General features: G+C 35.7%; 1 protein-coding gene and 1 non-coding gene across 2 annotated transcripts in view; both read right to left on the reverse strand.

Annotated features, from left to right (window-relative positions):
• Positions 1 to 19,290, reverse strand: part of Smp_157560 (hypothetical protein) — a gene marked incomplete at both ends in the record, with an annotated part of 42,527 nt that overhangs the window by 20,578 nt on the left and 2,659 nt on the right. The window contains 5 exons of the mRNA XM_018795000.1: positions 5,256 to 5,380; positions 6,588 to 6,688; positions 11,790 to 11,929; positions 15,495 to 15,585; positions 17,989 to 18,057. Coding sequence (XP_018649356.1) covers positions 5,256 to 5,380; positions 6,588 to 6,688; positions 11,790 to 11,929; positions 15,495 to 15,585; positions 17,989 to 18,057 — 526 coding nt within the window. The remainder of the gene's footprint in view (positions 1 to 5,255; positions 5,381 to 6,587; positions 6,689 to 11,789; positions 11,930 to 15,494; positions 15,586 to 17,988; positions 18,058 to 19,290) is intronic.
• On the reverse strand, positions 8,984 to 9,056 carry Smp_tRNA_02425_Pseudo_TTG.1.1. Its single transcript has one exon. It is a non-coding gene (tRNA).

Below are 19,290 nucleotides of genomic sequence, written 5' to 3' on the forward strand. Positions count from 1 at the left end.
ATTGATGAAATGAAGCTTGAACATTGCATTACAAAGTAAATATTTTGTTTATTATGAAAAGATGATCAAACATAAATGGTAATACTTAAGAATTTGTAGTGTCAAGTACTATGTCAAATCCACATGGGTCATTCTAGCTTCCGTACAAACAGACTCATTCATTCTTTTCAAGTCACATTTTGACCTTGTTAATTATTAGCTTATTAACCTTGACTGTTTTTATATGAGCGTATGTGTGTGTACTGCATGTCTGCAACCTATTTCCGTCTAACTATAAATAACGAGTCACACTTCATCAAACAGAGTTGGCTCACTCGCCTTCCCACTTCTTATTCTGAATGTCTGTCTGGATAAACGAATGCTTGGAATAAATTCCTCCAAAGTAACCCGTATGTGAACTCCGCCTGTAGCTCTTCTAGAGTTACTGCCGGTCCCAAGCCCACACAAAGGAGGAGGGTTGGGCATGGGGTTAGCGACCCCATCCCGTAGAAAAGCTAACTCGCTAAAAAAACGCTAACCAGAAAAAATAATTCAAACCATTTAAACTCTGCCCTGGGAGTTGAAGGAATAATTATGACGTCTCATGATGAAAGCCGAAATTCTTCGGAAGTCACGAGACCGATGCACCTTCTAACAACCAGAGCAACACTCTTTATAGGTACATGGAACGTCCGGACAATGTGGGAGACAGGAAAGACCAGCCAAATAGCAATGGAAATGAGGAGATACAACTTGGCAGTACTCGGAATCAGCGAAACCCATTGGACCCAAGCTGGACAACAAAGGCTAGGTACAGGAGAGATGCTGCTGTACTCCGGTCACGAAGGGGAAAATGCTCCACACACTCAGGGAGTTGCTCTAATGCTGTCCAAAGAAGCACAAAATGCACTTGTGGGATGGGAATCTCATGGACCCAGGATAATCAAAGCATCATTCAGAACAAAGAAGCAAGGGATCACAATGAACGTTATCCAATGTTGTGCACCCACCAATGATAGCAACGACGATGATAAAGATCAGTTCTATGAAAGGCTGCAATCAATTATAGAGAAGTGCTCACGAAAGGACCTCACCATCCTGATGGGAGACCTAAATGCTAAAGTTGGAGTGGACAACACAGGATATGAAGATATAATTTGACGACATGGACTAGGAGAGAGAAATGAAAATGGGGAGAGACTTGCAAACCTATGTGCATTCAACAAATTGGTTATAGGCGGCACAATATTCCCACACAAGCGCATACACAAAGCTACATAGATCTCAACGGACCACACCACAGAGAACCAGATTGACCACATCTGTATCAACAAAAAATTCCGAAGATCAATGGAAGATGTGAGAACCCGGAGAGGAGCTGACATAGCTTCAGATCACCACCTGGTTGTGGCCAAGATGAGACTGAAGCTAAAGAAACACTGGACAACTGGACAAACAGCACTACAAAGGTTCAATACAGCCTTCCTTCGAGATACTGACAAGCTCCATGAATTCAAGATAACTCTCAACAACAGGTTCCAAGCTCTACAGGATCTACTGAAAGAACAAGAAACTACTTTGGAGGACAACTGGAAAGGGATAAAAGAAGCACTAACTTCGACGTGTCAGGAGGTTCTTGGTCCTAAGAAGCATCATCACAAGGAATGGATCTCTATGGGAACCCTGGACAAAATTCAAGAAAGGAAGAACAAGAAACTAGCAATTAACAACAGCCGAACACGATCAGAGAAAGTCAAAGCACAAGCAGACTACGCAGAAGCGAACAGGGAAGTGAAGAAAAGCATTAAAGCCGACAAGCAGAAATACATGGGAGAACTAGCAACGGCGGCGGAAAAAGCTGCAAGAGAAGGGAATATGAAACAACTATATGATACAACGAAGAAATTGGCAGGGAGATATAGCAAACCAGAGAGACCAGTCAAAGACAAAGAAGGAAAGACAATCACTGAGATTCAAGAACAGAGGAAAAGATGGGCAGAATACTTCGAGGAACTGCTGAATAGACCAGCCCCATTGAACCCACCGAACATCGAAGCAGCACACACTGACCTTCCTATAGATGTCACTCCACCAACGATCGAAGAAGTCAAGATGGCCATCAGACAAATCAAAAGTGGGAAGGCGGCAGGACCTGACAATATACCAACAGAAGCACTGAAGTCAGACATTGAAATAACTGCAAACATGCTTCACCTTCTATTCAAGAAGATTTGGGAAGAGGAACAAGTGCCAACGGACTGGAAAGAAGGATATCTCATCAAGATACCAAAGAAAGGAGATCTGAGCAAATGTGAGAACTACAGAGGTATCAGTTTGTTATCAGTACCAGGAAAAGTCTTCAACAGAGTGCTGCTGAATCGGATGAAAGACGCAGTAGACGCCGAACTTAGGGATCATCAGGCTGGATTCCGTAAGGATAGGTCGTGCACAGACCAGATTGCGACACTACGGATCATCGTCGAACAATCAGTTGAGTGGAACTCATCACTATACGTCAACTTTATTGACTATGAGAAGGCGTTTGACAGCGTGGACAGGAGAACATTATGGAAACTTCTTCGACACTATGGAGTTCCTGAAAAGATTGTCAACATTATCCAAAACTCATACGATGGACTACAGTGCAAAGTGGTGCATGGAGGACAGCTGACAGATGCATTTCCAGTAAGGACCAGAGTCAGACAAGGCTGTCTACTCTCCCCATTCCTCTTCCTTCTAGTGATTGACTGGAATATGAAGAATTCGACATCTGTATGGGAATACGGAAATACATGGACTTCTCAGAAATCATTAGATGATTTGGACTTCGCAAATGACTAGCCCTCCTCTCTATACCCCCGACAAATGGCGATGAAGACCGCAATGTAGCCGCCGCCTCCGCATCGATAGGCCTCCACATTCACAAAGGAAAAAGCAAGATTCTCAAATGCAACACAGAGAACACCAACCCAATCACACTTCATGGCGAAACTCAGGAAGAGGTGGAAACATTCAAGTACCTGGGGAGCATCGTTGATAAACAAGGAGGATCGGATGCAAATGTAAAGGCGAGGATTGGCAAAGCAAGGGCAGCATTTCTACAATTGAAGAACATATGGAACTCAAAACAACTCTCAACCAATTTCAAGGTCAGAATCTTTAATACGAACGTCAAGACAGTCCTACTGTATGGAGCTGAAACGTGGAGAACTACTACGACCATCATCAGGAAGGTACAAGTATTTATAAACAGTTGTTTACGCAAAATACTCAACATTCATTGGCCGGATACTATCAGCAACAGCGTTTTATGGGAGAGGACAAACCAGCTTCCAGCTGAAGAGGAAATTAGGAAAAGACGTTGGAAGTGGATCGGACATACATTGAGGAAATCACCAATGTGCATCACGACTCAATCCCTAACTTGGAATCCGGAAGGGAAGCGGAAAAGAGGAAGGCCAAAGAACACACTACGCCGGGAAATAGAAGCCGATATGAAAAGGATGAATAGCAACTGGAAAGAACTGGAAAGGAAGGCTCAGGACAGAGTTGGATGGAGAATGATGGTGAGCGGCCTATGCTCCTCCACAAGGGGTAACAGGCGTAAGCAAGCAAGCAAGCAAGCAACCCGTATGTGGCTTTCTATGATCGTCGTCACACAAACGGGGTTAACCTAGGTAATATATGCAGTTAAATGGGAGATTTATGTGCATAGCATTTTCGTACGATCAAACCGGAGTTAGATAGATGGTCCAACAAATTATCTGTTTGGAGTGATCAAGAGAATATTTTATGCAATTTTTAAGCTTTGAATAACATTTAAAAGTCCGAAAACTATTTTAAATGTATGTATGAAAGATAGGGTCACATGTTAGGTCACGTTTATGTATATCTAAAAAGTTCATACTGTTTTTGTGAGGTATTAACGACTTTGCATGGAATGATCTTCCAACCTGGTTTAAACAAGAATGACAAGAAAACAGTCGGGTATTTAATCACGTCGTGTAGATTTGATTAACTTGAATCATAAAAAAACAAATCGAAATCTGTGATTTGATGTTATTCATAATTATCATTGAAGTGTACCGAAATTTCGTGGTCTTAAACTCTACTTGAGAAAAAAAGAAGGAAATTTTGCTATTCATGAGATGAAGTTTAGACTCTGTAAGTCAAAGAAAAAATGTCCGTCAATGTTTTTTATTGACTAGACATCAATTTAAAATTATTATTATTACGTTCATTTCATATACTTTTGAATTAGAAAATATCTCCCTTTCCTAAATTATTCTTCGTATCTCGCTGACTATTCCATTTACAATTGTTCTCTATGTGTATTTATATTTAACCAGTGAGATAGAAATAGAATTTATTTTAATTAGCTTACTACATTCACATTGTTAGTATTACATCAATCTGATTTGTTTAATGGCATTGTGTAGGAGTTGTGTAGTTATACGGTTGCTGTAAAAGGAATAAATCTTGTCCGAAAGAATAATAAAAATACATGAATTCACTCAATACTGAATGATTTTTTTATATCAATCCAATAATTATTCCGATTTATAATTACGTTTAAATTCTATTATATCCCTAAATCGTTGATCAAGGAAGGTTAAGAGGAGTGTGTTCGAAGATATTTATTATATTATACTATCCAATCTATTGTATTGTACACATGTGGCCATTCACTTTATTGAAACGATCTTTAAAAGCTTAATGGATAGTGAGTTAGTATTTAGAGAGAAACATATTGGATCTGAGTCTTAGGGTGAAAAACATTACGACTAAGATGAAAGTATAAGCAGCTAACGAGTTCTAAAAAGAATAAAATGTGTATTTTAGATTCTACAATCAACAACTTCAGTAAAAATTTATACAATCGTTAAGTCACAACCATCAGACATCAATTTAGCCAATATGAGACGTGTCGCTTAATATTTTATTGATAGCATTAAAACAATTTTAACACATAAACATTATTATTATTTTGAATTGAATTTCTTGCTTATTTATCTTTAAGTAGTCATAGTGATAATTCGTCGCTTTAGTATGATGTAGATAAATTTAATACCTAACCATTTTTCACAAGACCTCTAACCCTCCTGTCATATATTACATAATTTGTAAATTTTACTCTTAAGATAAATTCAAATTAGACCTAAATATTGAACTACTACAAAATATTACTTTGACCGAATGATTTTGCAAACAGCCATAGTTCTTATCACAGTGAGTATGATGTGTATAATAATAATGTTATTATAGGTATGACTTACCAAATAGCGTAAAATATGAAACATTTTTCTTGTACAGGCGTAATTGGCTCAGAACCACGACAACAAGTACCATCAGAGAATTTCATTTGATTATTACAATACAAATTTAACAGAATTTGTACATTCTACAAGAAAGAGAAATGTGAAAATAAGTCAATTTCGTCTAGTACAATTAATGACGAAGTGGAGAAAGCGAAGCGGAACGAAACGAAGTGATGCGTAGCAGAGAAGCTGAATTAGTCAACTCGATTTGATAAAGCGTAACTCAGTATTCATATTTAGGAAAAGATAAGTTATAGGCACGTAATAAATAGAGCAAACAATTAACACATATACGATCATATAAAAACAGTCAGGGTTAATAAGCGAATAATCAATAAGGTCAAAATATGGCTTGGGAAGAATGAACAAACTGGTCTGTCTGAAAGCTAAAATAACCTATGTGGGCTTGACATGGTACTAGACACTACACTACCACTCAGATACCATGATGATTGAAGAGGGTGTTAGAACCTTCAACTCAACAATCAGAAGTCAGATTTTTAAATCACTGCTATGTAATGATTCTGTGGTGTGTATAAACAAATGTAACAGTTTACGTTGTTAAACCCCGTTATCAGGGCAGCGGTAAGGAAAATGAAAGGAGGAGAAAAGGAACTGAAAACAACTAATACTGATACCGAGAGTGAAGAAGGGAGGTATAAGGAAACTGAAATCGAAAAAACGGTTATGCACGCAATAAGTGAGAGCATTTTTCAAGAAACTTGTCATACTGGCAAACTAAACCTAAATAAACTAAATAGGATAGTCTTTTCGTTTCTATTGGAATACAACACTTTTTCGCTTTACATCAGACGCTAACAGAATATATATATATATATATATATATATATATATATATATATATATATAGCTAATTGACTAATGAGCATAGCAAAAATAAAGAATACTACTCAGAAAAGATTTATTATCCATTTATTGCATCATTTTCAACTACTTTGTCATTATGACATGATACTGGAGAATCGGAGGACATCGTTTTAAAATATTTCCCTCTATATTTTCAACTGATCATTAATTATAGTAATGCACTCAAGTAATTAATAAGCAGTATAACCCAACCATTGTTACGCATTTCGGAAATAGTAATAGTGAATGTAGCGACAACCACAACGGAACTACTCTTCGACATTACCGTTCCCCACAGAATTATTTAGTCTGTAACTATGAGGAAAACAAAGCCTGACCTGATTACTACAACGTGAATAAGCATACAATGTCTATCATAATCATTTAAACACTTTAAATGATCACAACTCAATTTAAACTCACCTCTTTCATAGCTTTATCTGAGACATGATATCCATCTGAAAGTGTGGGCATTTCTAAGCAGACATTATTCTTTGCCATACCTTCTTTATAATCTAATATAGCTGTAAGAATAATATTCAATATTTAAAAAGAGCAAAAAACAAGATGCACAAAGTGAGTACAAACATCGACGAAGAACCGATGAGTGATATATATATATATATATATATATATATATAACCAGATTACTAATCTCTGCGTTTTAATTCATTTGTAATAAACGTTATGTATGATTCATGAAAAAGAGCTTATAGGCTAGGATGTCATTAAACTGAATGCTGAAAATGGAATGCGTTTGATTAATCTTGGCCACTGATAAAATTTAACAATTCACTTGCTATGGCTAAAAAACATGGAGCCTGACACACCATTACGAATAGTTCAATTTTTTTTACAAAACACAAACTTTGCATTAACATTATTAGGGTCTTCGTTTCATCATGATTTGTATATTTATATCTAATCACCTTTGTGTTTATAAGTATATCAATTTCTATGATAGTTCCTATTTTAAAATATTCTATAGGTTGTCAGAACCTAAGAAATCGCCAGAACCTAGTGAAATAAAATGAAGTCATATAATTATGCACTAATCATTGTTTTTGCCCTTTTCAAGACAAACCTTGCAACTGAACAGTAAAACTCCACTAGCCTTGGCAAGGTAAAAACAAATGTGGAGGCTCAGTGGTTTAGAGACTAAGCGCTCGCGCGCGAGGCGGGATCGTGGATGCGCACTGCTGAGGAGTCCTACAATAGGACGAAACGGCCGTCCAGTGCTTCCAGGTTTTCTATGGTGGTCTAGCTTTAATTGACTCATGATCTCAACTATTGAAATGTGAAGTTATATTTAAGTCATAATCTGAAGCATCTTATGATTTATCCTCAGAACTGAAGTAATGAGAAAAGTTGGAGAATGATGATAGAATTGTGTTTCGTTCTTCATCGTCTTTCACCAGGATGATTTAAAAACTAACGATCAAGGCTTCTTGAATACGTTTTCTGTGACTTGGGCCTATTTTCATTACGTTCATTATCTATTTTTGACATCGTTATAATGCTGTTAAACAAGCTTGTTTAGTGTATGTTTGTTATAATCTCTCTTATTAAGACTCAACTATTAATATTGCTATGTATTCTTTGGACACTTTACTTCACTCGTGAAGTCTCTAGATCGGAATACCGTTGAACAGGAACGTAATTATATTCCGAATAAACAAGGTTGAATGGAGATAGGAATTACAATAAGAAAAATGTTAGTGTATTTATAATTTTTATACAAGAAGATTCTAGAGTCCTCTTTAAGTATCCGCTAGCGCTGAACGGCTAAGAAATGGTCAATCAAACTGCGCCAACAAAGTCCTGCTTGAAACTTGTTTTAATCCAATCTATATCCTGCTAACAATGTTGTATAGAGTTTGCGTTCAAATAATTATCACCATACAGGCTAAGTACAAAACTGTATGTTATCAGTGAACTGAGTTATTATTATCAGTAGTAGTATCCGTAGTATCTTCGGATAGGAAGCTGAGTGCCTTACCGAAATCATTCAGTCACAACGTAGAACCTGGTACGTATGTACCTCGGTTCCAGTTGTCATACAATGTTACCACAGACAGATGAAACTGTCAGGCCAAATCCTAGAATAGTAGAAGTGGTAACAGTATTGGTGGCAATAGAAAATATAAGGGATTGAATATACATTTCAAGAAAATATAAATTAGTGAGATAAAAACAAAAAAGGTTATGAGGAATTCGGAAACCCAGAATTTGAGGAAAGATAAAATATAAATATACCTGAGCCAATCCAGACGATTTTGAGTTATGTCATTCAAAGTCTCTGACCGCCGGTTATGATCATGTGGAACCCACTCAGGTTGTCTACATCTATAAATATGGCTCAATCCAATTGTTAATAACTTCATAGACTAATACCATGCTTTTGTTAGGTCGCCGCTAGCTTTCTTCCAATTTATTCTTACATCAGAAAACATCGTTCGTCTAGGTAGCCAGTTGACAGACACACGTAAAATATGTCTCAACCACATTGGTTGATGAAAATTTGGTATCTCATCATCTCTTACCTAGTACCCTATTCCTAACCCAGCCATTGTTCATTCAGTTGTCCAAAAATACACGAGCAGTACTTCGAAGACACCTAAGACCATATATTAGTAATCTAAGAAATATCTTAAGGATAATCAACTTACAGTTAGGCGTCAATGTATTATATTCTGCAAACAAACATTAACCACTCAATTGTAAGCAAAGATGGATAGTGGCTAGCAGTGGAATCAAGGACGCGCGTTTCGTCCTATTCGGGCCTCGTCAGCTGGATGTACCTGCATCACAGAGTTGATGTTCACTCTGGGACTCGAACCCAGTACCTTTCGCTTCAAACGCCATCGCGTTATCCACTCAGCTACTGAGTACTGATAGCCACTTGCTTGTGCAATGGGGTGAAGTTTGAATTCACCTAGTATTGTTTGTTTGAATCTTCCACTCAAAGTTGAAAGTTGTTTTGTTTAATCTATTTTTCATGAAGTCATTGTCACTTAATGTTTGGTAGCAGAAAGTTAGAAAAAGTATCGCGAATTTTCATAAATGTAGTACTTATTTACAATTATTATGATGACTGTCATTTTTATTAGCTATTGGTTGAGTCACAAATGTGACAACTTGAAACAATGTCTTTTAGTTCTAGGCATACATTTCGACTACAGAGTAATTGACAATTGAATAGTCAGATGTATATACTGATTATTCAGTGGATTAAATGCAAGAAAACTTTATGAATTATGTGAAACAATGTTATATGGGATTTATATAGAATATTGGATAAAATAATAATAATTTATTGTATATGATAGTATTTCTAAGAGGATCAGTTTTTGCAATAATGTTAAGTGTTTGAAGTATTGACCGTTTTCTATTATATTTAATAGTAGTCATGCTATTTTATGTAGATGTCGATTTCTATCCAGTTTACTTCTGTAAATTTGTTAGTTAACAAGACATTAATATCTTACTCTTTGCAAGCATAAAAACACTTCTATAAACAAACTTCATCTACTGAATATCACGCTAACAATTATTTGCTAATAGTTGAGTTCTTTTAGTTTCATTGAATGATACCCTGCAGATATGTTGTTTAACTTTCTTCAAACTGAATAAAGTTGTTAGTAAAGAATACAGTTGTGGGTGAAACAAATTCCACATTTCTTACACACACACACACAAGCAACATGTCTACTTTTATTCTATTTTCTTCTTATCTTCTTTTTCACTTCATTTTATAGCGAATTATGATGAAGTTTCATATTCTCATGACTATTTTATTTATCTGCCACTACTCAATATATTTTATTGCCTTCTCTTTTCTCTTTCTTTTCGAATAAATTTTATTTGAAAACTATTTTTAATCTTATTAGGAAGTAAAATATCTAACTCATAAATTTAGTTACATTTATTATCAGAAAGAGTTTTGTGGAGATTTTAGTAATTTTATGGTTGAATTCATGAGTCAATTGAAGCTAGACTACTATAGAAAACCTGGAAGCACTGGAAGGCCCTTTCATCCTATCGTGGGACTCCTCAGAAGTGCGCATTCACGATCCTGCGCCGCGAGATTCGAACCCAGGACCTGTCGGTCTCGCGCGCGAACGCTTAACCTCTAGGCCACTGATGAAGAGTCCTAAAATGGTACGAAACGGCCGTCCAGTGCTTCCAGGTTTTCTATAGTGGACTAGCTTCAATTAAATGATTAGTTTAACTATAAAATTACATTTATTAGTTAAAGCAGTTAATCTATTGATTATGTAAACTATATAGACAAACTGAACGACTGATTCAGTGAATTTTGACTAATTACCAGTCCAATATATATTCAAATTTACTGATTAAATGGATATTTAAAATGAGAATCTAAATCTTCTTTATTGATGTTATTTTGAGTAATTGAGGATCAGTTATAAATTAGTGGAGTAAATAAAACACCTAGTGCATTAATAAATTTCTACTAAGCCTTGAAATCATTTTCTTTGCATCGATCCAAATCAATTTTATTTTTCCGGTTGAACAAATAACGGCTTATTCTACAATCATAACAACAGTCGTATTATGACTAATATCAACATTTTAATGAAGTCATTGCAAATGCAATGTTTAGAGATTATAGTGATTCAAGACCAATGTATGAAATAACATTTTTCTGTGAACTCTGAAAATAGAGCAGTTATTCATTGGTTAACGTGTATGACTTCTAACTGTTAGCTTACAAGTTCGAGTTCTGACCTATCAACTTCAGATTTGAGCAGTTATCTAATGTCTCATCAGATCTAATACAAAACATGGATAGCTAGGATATGAGTAAATGAGTTATATTAGTTGTGTTTTTTTTCCAGTAAAGTCAAACAAATTTGAATATAACCGCACAATAAAAACAGAACATACCATCATTTTAGATGTATCTGTTTTCCATAAACTACTTATTAACAGTAATTCTATGCAGATGAGGTTTGGAGCTATTATGATATGTGTCCCAAAAATAATGTAATAATCCGAGCGGATTATTTATTTATTTAGGCACGCAAATTTTGGTACGAAGGGGTACCAATATATATATATATATATATATATATATATATATATACGACAAACAAATTATTGAGTTTTCGTGTGGGCTGAGACATTGTCCAGACAATCAGATCGGAGCATATGGTTTTCTTAGGCGGCTATACCGCGGGCCTTTGACCCAGATGTTTAGTCCGCAAGGCCGCAGAGCAACGCTGGGAGCTGCGGTCCCAAGGTTGCTGGTGACCAAGGGTTAGTTCGTAAGCCATTCTTTCCCTTGGGATTCTGGAATTCTTATGCACCAATGGTTTGGAATCAGGGTTTTTCAACTCTCGCAGGGGAATCCTTCCTACCCACCAACCCGGTTTGAGAATTGAATATTCTCTTTTCTTACACACTCTTCCTTTCAAACCCCGCACAAAACTAATTCATTCGATAAACATTATTGTTTTCGAATTCCGATACACCTATGATCCTGAAAACTGATTGACATAGTTGTGGCATGTATGTCTGTAAATAAGCACAATTAATAATTAATTTAACGTATATTAGCGATCTAATAAGGAAGTATAGCAGACAATTAGAAACACTTACATATTGCTGATGTCATTTTATCTGAGTTACTTGTAGATAACATTTGTAACTGACGACAATTCCAATTTATAGCTGGAAAACCAACTTTAAGAGCAATTAAACGATTTGAACTCCATATTTCTACACCACTAACAGATTTCCTTAGATAAGACATAAAATAAATTTATGTATATGTAAATTTTTATAAGGTAGAATCAATTAGACTAGTTCTCATAAGAACAAAGTGTATCAATAGAAATGATTAATTGAAATCATAGCATAGCTAGTAATACATTTCTGGTAAATAGTGTTACTGCCCAAATCAACTAATGCTAAAAAAACCTATTTTAAGGATGATTTTCAATATGAACTGATGTCAATCGGAGAACTATTTTTAGAGGTAATAAGGAAGTATGGAACAGAAATTTTTTGCAGGTGTCAAATTTCAAGTCATATGTGTGTTGAGCTGATAAATTAGTCGAATTCAGTTGAATAATTCTTTAAGAATATTATTTCTACATATCTTCGAATACCACCAAAAGGATGTATTTTTGTCAGATAACTATTTTTCTTATAATCATAGATCAGGAGCAGTCTTTCGATATACTTTATGTTTAGTTTTCCACTGGCGGGTTTATAACCATTATTTATCATTTAAATACAAATATAGGTACAGAAGGCGCCGAATATATATGCGCTACACTTCATCATTCAATTTGTGTGAAGACTAGGACGCTGTCCGGGTGTCCAAACCAGAGCAGGTAGCTTACTTAGGGGGTCACTCCCTGAAACTTTGACCTAGAAGTTTAATCTACAAAGCAGTAGATCAACGTTAGGAAATGCAGTCCTATGGTATCTGGTGACCAACAAAAGGTTCATACGCCATTTGTTCCCTCAGGATCCTGGAGCCCATGTGCATCATTGGTTTGGAATCAGGGTTTTTCAACCCCCCTAAATGGACCTTCCGTATCCACCAACCGGGTTGAAACGCCGTACATTCGCTTTTCATCCTCTCAATTAGGTAAACAACACCTACGCCGCGAGAAGGCGGTGAGTAGGACTTCCTTGGAAGTGGCTATATATACGTGGTTATGTAAGAGCATTTTGAGAGGGAGAGTGGACTCTCCCAACCCTCGGATGTACCAAGGCCAGTTTGTAAAGTTAGGTTGGATTTTGTCGAATCGAGCCACCTACGGAGTAAATAAGACGTGTGTTTGTACGAGTATACATACTACTCAGCAGTAGATTTTGAATCACTGCATGGGTGTGAAACATGGTCTACGAAGGTGAAAGACATAGGTAGGCTTCGGGTTTTTCATCATGATTGTCTTTGAGGGATTGCTGGAGTATTGAGAAACAATAGAGTGAACAATTTTGAAGTACAGGGTACTAGGCAAAGATGGTAAACAATTTGATAAAGTAACGAATACTCATCAACTACGGTTTTCAGGATGTGTTACGTATTCCAGATGGTGGAGTATGTAGACTCGCAATGTTGGGAATCGCTGTAGGTCGGAAGAAAACTAGATGCATTGACTGTTTATTTTGTTTTAAACATACAGCTTCATTTTTACTTCATGCTTTCACTTGCTTTATTTCTTCTTCCGGAACCGTTTTTACCATAGTTGGTACTTCTTACTATCGCTGATATTAATATTAATGCAAGCGATTCGGTATTCATTTTGCTAATTTCATCTCGTTGTGCTGATTTGATAACTTGGACAGATGTACATTAGTGCCAGGAGCTATTTTGACTATGACTGAACGACTGATCGATTAATGATTTACAATCTATCTGTGTCAAATGTATCAAACACACTCAGAAATTACTAAGGGGGGTATATTCTCTCAAATATCCATATCGAATGAGTTCTATAATAATTCCCCTAAAACAGACATTTCTACAGTAGATGTCTTGAAAAAAGCATATGACTCATGATTTCAACTATGAAAATACTGAAATATCCACAAAAACCCCTTCTGATCTATAATCATATGCTCACTAGTGACTGACTGTAAGGAATGTTTCCTTGAGTTCTAGTGGGAAGCAGTGACCACTGGAGTTCTACCAAGTCTGTTGTAGAGATATCAACTCACTGAGGACAATTGGCGAACGGTTGCTCAACTTCGTGGGTCAGTTGAAATTAGACATTAACACCGTTGGATGCCGGCTGGCTCAGTGGTCTATCGGTTTAGTGCTCCGGTGCGAAGCTGGTAGGCCCTGGGTTCGAATCTCGCGGGTGCGGTATCGTGGATGCGCACTGCTGAGGAGTCCCATAATAGGACGAAACGGCCGTCCAGTGCTTCTAGGTTTTCCATGATGGTCTAGCTTCAATTGACTCATGATTTCAACTATGAAAATATTTGTTAAAAATAAGTAAGGTTTATTTTAAATCATAATTAACCGATTAGATAGTGGTAAGAGAAGATCAATTATAAATAAAATACTTTTAATAGCTGTAATCAGTTGCTTGTGTATAACATCGCGAATAATAGATTTTTATAGAACATATTGATGAAGCTAATGAGGCGACTTATTTTTATTCTTATATCATGAATAGATTTTGACTTAGACAGTGGTGTCAGGATCCCAATATAAACGTGTCAATTCTTCGATATTTGCTGATATAGTAATTCACTTGTCTCGATTGGTAATAGTACCTTCGGAAATAGTGATTAGTTCCACCGACGTTTGCTATGACAGTTTTTTTCGTGATTTGAAATGACACAAAGTCGATAAGCAGTTCAGTTTTCTCTTAAACGTAGAAACAGGTATAAATAAGCGTCTATCTAGGGTTTGGAATGTCAAAATAATATAATGGGATGACATTAACAATACGAAGAGAAAAAAAGCTGAAATGATGGTGATATTAGTGGTTACATGGAATACTAAACATAATGAATATGGTTCGAGAAAAAGGAATGAAAATGTATGTATGAAGGAATATTGAAACTTAAGATTTAGACGGTAAAGAGTGATCAAATACCTGAAGCCCACGAATGTCTTCTACTTTTATAAGCCGTTATGTACAGTTGTAGAATAATACACAGCGGACTGCTAGGCAGTATACATGCTCGGATTGTTATATCTTGCGAAACAATGCAAAGATGTTTGGGAAACGTTTTGTCTTAGTTACTTAACCCTAGGTATGATTGAAGCATTAAATACAATTTACTACAATCAATTAAATTTTTTTCAAGCGGTTTTGAACCAACATTTTACGTATTATTAAAGTTATAGAGATTCCAGAATACAATTTAGCTTTCTACGATTAAAAACAATTTGGACAGTACTTACATCATGTGCTTTTTGTGTGTGTACCCGGGTTACTGTTAAAAGAAAAGACTTTCATAATCTCAGAAAAGCTAGGGTTAGTGATAATTACTTTCAAGTTAACTGATTGGCGATTCTTGGTAAATCTCGGAGTGAATTTTACTAAAATTATAAATTCACTGTATAATTTTACTGTGATTGTCAACAACACCATACAAAAACAAGTACCTTTGTTACAATAAATACGCGTACTAAGTTCAGTCTTAGGAGAAGTATTGAACAAATAATAATGTGCAGTCCCACAGAAGGGAGAAAAACAAATCTGTTTAGTAAAATGACATTTTGTTATGGCTGTCCGCAAACTCATAACGAAAACCAAAATAAAAATGCAATAAAATTATGTTGATTCCTTGATCTGACATAAATTATGTAATAAGAGAATAAACACTTACATAGCTGTTGATGCAAACTCATTATATTTATCGATCAAATCATTTGTAATTATTTTCAACTCTTTAGATAAAAGACTTTCTGCAACAGGGTCTGCAGAATGGAAAAGAAAAGAAAGCCAAGTGCTAAAAACCACCCAGATGAAACTAGATGACCAATAGAAAACTAAAACACGATTCTATATTAGTCAGTAAAATGAAATGAATTCGGTAACATAAAAAAATTATTAGCAATAGACAATAATTCCTAATTGAGAAATGCTCAGGTTTACAAGACCATCGATTGGTAATGTCAATATTTTGTAATGGTGAAAAATGTTTCGGAAGGAATATGTAAGTGATGTGTATTTGGTGAAAGTAAATGTGATTGGCCACAGACAGTGGACAAACAATCAGCTTGCCGATTATCAAATAAGTGATTTCCTTACCTATTATTGATTGCTACTGCAGACTCGCTGAGTGTAAACTGCTTGTAATCGTGTTGAAAGGAGTATTGTCCCACTTATACTTTGATTCTCTATTTTTGGCTGTGAATCTTGTATCTGGTGTAACGTGATCTAGTCTGTGTACTCAAGATTTCTTGGAAATATGTGATTGAAAACGAATGAAGCCACTTTACCCCCTTCTCTGAAACCTTTATGCATTGAAAATGGGAATTACTTCCCTTTATGTATCCTGTTGATACGTCTAGGAATTTCGCTATGCATTTCTGCACATTTTCTCAGTACCAATTTGTCTTGTGTTTTTACTTTTAGATCTTTTGGGACGGAGTCAAAAAACTTGGCCAGGTCAACAAAAGTTATCCAAGGCGGCATTGTGTTAGATGACAGTGAGATAAAAGCACGTCTAGCTAACAAGCCTCAAATAGGAAAAAACGCGTGTTCTGGAATGCGCTGCTTGACACAACTCACATTTACTAGAGGTTGTGACTGAATGGTAATACCAAGATGATCTTCTCCGGTTGGAGAAATGGCAACAGAAACTGGTTAATTGTTGACCTTAACAGTAAAAATCGAAGATTACAAACTTTTGCCAATGAAAACAACTGTTTATGCGATTTTGATATGTAGTTTTTATTGTAAAGATCTGTTTGGTTTATTTATTTGTTTGTATTTGCAATCGTCACGGTTTCAAATGTACAATCGATTAACTGAACAGTGGATTAATTAATTTTGTAAAAACAAGATAGCTGTGTAATTATTAAGACTTATGAATTTTAATTTAGATCAATGTTAGACCACCATTAAAATTTGGAAGTATTAGACAGGCGTTTCGTCCTAGTGTGTGACTCCTCAGAGGTACGCATCCACAACCCCTCACGCGAGACTCAAACCCAGGACCCTCGATCTCGCGCACGAACACTTAACCTCTAGACTACTGATCTGGCATCCAACGGTGTTAATATCTAACTTCAACCAATCCACGAAATTGCGTGACCATCTTCCATTGTCTTCGGTGAGTAACTGCCTCACACCTGACACGGACTAGCTCTGTTGGTTACAGCTTCTCACTAAAACTTCGAGAATTACCTCTCGAATCTAGTCACTAGTGAGCATACAATAATTCTCATTATGGGTTTGGATCTGTTCAGCTGTTAAATTAAATGATAAATGGTTCTTTTCACAATTACAATTAATTACTTGGTAACATTAAAGATGTTTAGTGTTCATTAGTGTTAAGTATAGAGTATCTCCAAATATTACTTTTTATAAAAGATTCAATTTTAGAATTTACAAACTAATTTCAAGTGAACTCCACTCAATGAACATCCAATTCATTCAGTATAAAGTTTATTATTATTATTATTATTAATTAATGTAATGTGATTTATATCCAGTGAAAATTACTCTATTCGTAAATTTATATGTAACTATGTAACTAATTAACTTTGCGCTTTGAAATATATTTTTTACTATTCTTATTTCAATTTTGAAATAAAATCTCCAAGATTACTTAGTTCGCAGATGTAGACTTATTACCTGGTTTTTAATGGTTATCTAACCGAAATCAGTATGTGATGTCAAACTTTAAAAAACAACCAAGGTAAAGACAAACTTTAAAAAAAACAAATGAATACAAAATGGCTCATTATATTACTTCATAGTTTGATCAAGTGATTATAAGACTTATAAATAAGATTTGATCAGAGTTTTCATCCAAAAATATTTGTTTAAATGGATAAAGAAGCAAGAGAGATATAAACAGATAATGATCAAGAACTTTGAATTACTCGAGTCAGAATCAATAACTGAGTATAAGTTGGGGTATTTCACTGTGAGTTATACATTTCGGTGTGAAGATATAATGTCGCTACTACTCTAATGTCCAAAAAGGTAGGTAAGCGATGAGAGGTGATCCGGAAGTTAGACTTTTCAACTACTAAATCGCCATTGTGTAACAATCAAGAAAGTGTTATCTATAGAAATGGAGAAAGAGGGAGAGGGTGGCTGCGGAAAAGAGACAGAAGAAGGAAAAACGAAAGTGTCCATTAATTTACCTTGTAGCATCCATACGCATCGTGCAAATTTCAATTCTTCTAAAACACTGGTAAGACGTTTGACACCGTCTAAACATCAAAAAGGAATAAAATAAATTTAACACATTCAAAATATCATTTTATTGGTTTGATTAAAATGAATACATACAATCCCTTCATCTTCTACACACTAAAACATTTATATCACACAAATAATACCTTAAAAGTATTTGCCGATACACTTTAAGAGTTTTAAATCGTATGAACAGTAGATTATTGTTGAGACGTTAGTCTGGAAAGATGATGACCACTGCTTTACTTTCAGCCGATAGAAAACCGAAATCACAATGGTTTTGTGACAACTAGAACTTTTATCTTAATGTTGATATTGGTGACTTGATTTCTAGCAGTCTTGGTTGGTAATTATTCATCCCTTGAGGATTGCTTCGATATAACCACTTCTCACAAGCTTTTGTAGAAGAGATGGATTGTGTTTTGTCCTATTTGTAACACGTCAGCTGAATGTACCTGATTAAAATTCATTCAACAAAATCAGCAAAGAAATGTTCCAAATCCCTTCTAATAATGATATAAATATCATACCCATTGCACAGGTGAGTCGCTATTTGAGCTTAGTAGCTCGGTGGATAAAGAGCTTGGCATTTGACGCGAAAAGTGATGGGTCCGAGTTCAGGAGTGAGCACCTGATGAAACAGATGTTGAACCAGTCTATTTAAAATCAGTAAGATCTTGTTGTGAATACTAGGTCCTCAAGAATCACTTGGTAAAGGTCACATTTTAGTAATTCCTATTTTCGAAATTTGAATTTCTCATTTTCGCACCAAAAGCGCCCACTTTTACCTTCAGTTTGTATTTCTCACTTGGAAAAAACTTAAATGTCATTGGTTCGTTCCCTGTTTTAGTATACTATTTTGTGACGTTTTCCAATGACATTTTTGAACTGTACATATACGCATAAGTTGTGTGCTTGTTCGTTCGTGCTTTCGGGCTACTTGTAGAATATACATTTCCCTCGACTGAATCTGGCCTTTCCAGTCTAGTTAACAGGTCTCGGGCACAGTGGAATAATTTAGCTTATCCCGTTGTTGTGTTGTCGACTTTCGTTAAGTTCTCCGGTTTAAGTGATACTGCAATCTCTTCCAACGTAGCAGATATGTAAGAGCCTTGAGCTCACCAACTGAAATAAACGTGCTGGGTTCAACTCTGTATAGGGTCGTAGTTATGTACCATCGAGAAGTCTCACAGTAAAACAAGACATCTGTCTAGTGCTGCTTGGTTTTCACTTGTCCTCCAGGTGACATC

Source organism: Schistosoma mansoni, chromosome 1 (genome assembly GCF_000237925.1).
Source record: "Schistosoma mansoni strain Puerto Rico chromosome 1, complete genome".
Lineage (NCBI taxonomy): Eukaryota > Metazoa > Platyhelminthes > Trematoda > Strigeidida > Schistosomatidae > Schistosoma > Schistosoma mansoni.